This window comes from Pundamilia nyererei, unplaced genomic scaffold (genome assembly GCF_000239375.1).
Source record: "Pundamilia nyererei isolate P.nyererei 1_Seehausen unplaced genomic scaffold, PunNye1.0 scaffold00305, whole genome shotgun sequence".
Classification (NCBI taxonomy): domain Eukaryota; kingdom Metazoa; phylum Chordata; class Actinopteri; order Cichliformes; family Cichlidae; genus Pundamilia; species Pundamilia nyererei.
Genome location: NW_005187706.1, coordinates 191,370 through 192,596, shown reverse-complemented (window position 1 = coordinate 192,596; position 1,227 = coordinate 191,370). Strand labels below are relative to the sequence as shown.

At 49.4% G+C, this 1,227-nt stretch overlaps 1 protein-coding gene across 3 annotated transcripts in view; it reads left to right on the top strand.

Moving 5' to 3' along the window:
* The window catches only part of ccdc142 (coiled-coil domain containing 142), a 21,567-nt gene extending 20,346 nt beyond the window's left edge, over positions 1-1,221 (top strand). For all 3 annotated transcript variants that reach the window (XM_005751280.1, XM_013915450.1, XM_013915449.1), the window contains 3 exons: positions 483-583; positions 808-976; positions 1,109-1,221. In XM_005751280.1, the coding sequence (XP_005751337.1) occupies positions 483-583; positions 808-976; positions 1,109-1,217 (379 nt within the window). In that variant the 3' untranslated portion in view covers positions 1,218-1,221. The remainder of the gene's footprint in view (positions 1-482; positions 584-807; positions 977-1,108) is intronic.
* The last annotated feature ends 6 nt before the right edge of the window (positions 1,222-1,227 follow it).

The following is a 1,227-nucleotide window of genomic DNA, read 5'->3' as shown; positions in this document are numbered from 1 at the left end:
CTGATGTGTCACATGGCCCTCTTCCTATTGAAAAAACTAAAGTTGTATCCAAGATGGCCGACTTCTAAATGGCCACCATGGTCACCGCCCATCTTGAGGAGTTTGCCCCCTCACATATACTAATGTGCCACAAACAGGACTTTAATACCACCAACCATTCCCATGTTGTTACGCTGTATCCATAGAAATGACCCACCCTGTATATAAGTCACTTTGACGTGATGTCAGAGTGGGACTCAGTTTTCCAAATGCAGCTGCAGTGCTGGGACCAGATGTGCACAAGAAGATAATCATACAAATGTTGCTATTTTCAGTATTTAGTCACATCTTTGTTGTACACCTCAAACATTGTGACTTCAACTGTTTTCGGTTATCTCCTGGGTCTGTTCGAGTAAAAAATATTAAAGTGTTACTTTTTAATATTTGCTGGCAGAGTCGAAATAATAAGTGATGACGTTCCTCAGTGCTCTCTCTGTCTGCAGGGTTTTTCAGCAGGTGGACTCAGCAGTGGTGTGCCTGCTCCAGCAGCCGCAGGCTAAACCGTACGTGCAGTCTCGATCCTGGGAGCCTTTCTCTCGCTGCTGTAAGTGTCACGTCAGTCTACAGCGTTCAAATGTGCCAACACGTCACGGTTCATTTCCCTCGTTCCTTCAGTACACAGGCGTTTCAGAGGCGTGTTGGGCTGTGAGAAAGTTGTCCTTCATCAACCAAGCACATGTTCTGTTAGGATTCACAGGCTGTGTGGTTGCCATTCATGTGACAAATACAATGAGAGGCAGTGGTGATGAGCCTGCTGTAATTCTCCAGGTCCGGCTGACAGAAACGGGGACAGCACTGATGCTGCTGTGGGGAGCAGTATAGCCAACCTGAGGTGCATGGAAGGCGAGGACCTGCCTCAGTCTGATTCCGCATACACGCCTACCGACCTCCCTCCAGTAGACCCATCGACCCCCGCAGAGCCATACCTCGCTCCAAGGTACAGCTCTCCCATTCTCTCTACGGAGGTAGTGCAGAAATTCATCATTTTTTTGACACATTAATGGGCCTGATGCACACTTCTCCCCTTGAAGTCGCTCCCAGTTAAGAAGTGTTTCCTTTGTGCTCACAGCCTGGTGCTGGGTGCAGCTCAGCAGGACTGGTTAGACCTGAGGATTCAGACCAGTGCCCGTCGCTGGAGGCTGCCGGGGCTGCCCTGCCTGTCCAACTCTGAACACTGAACACACACAC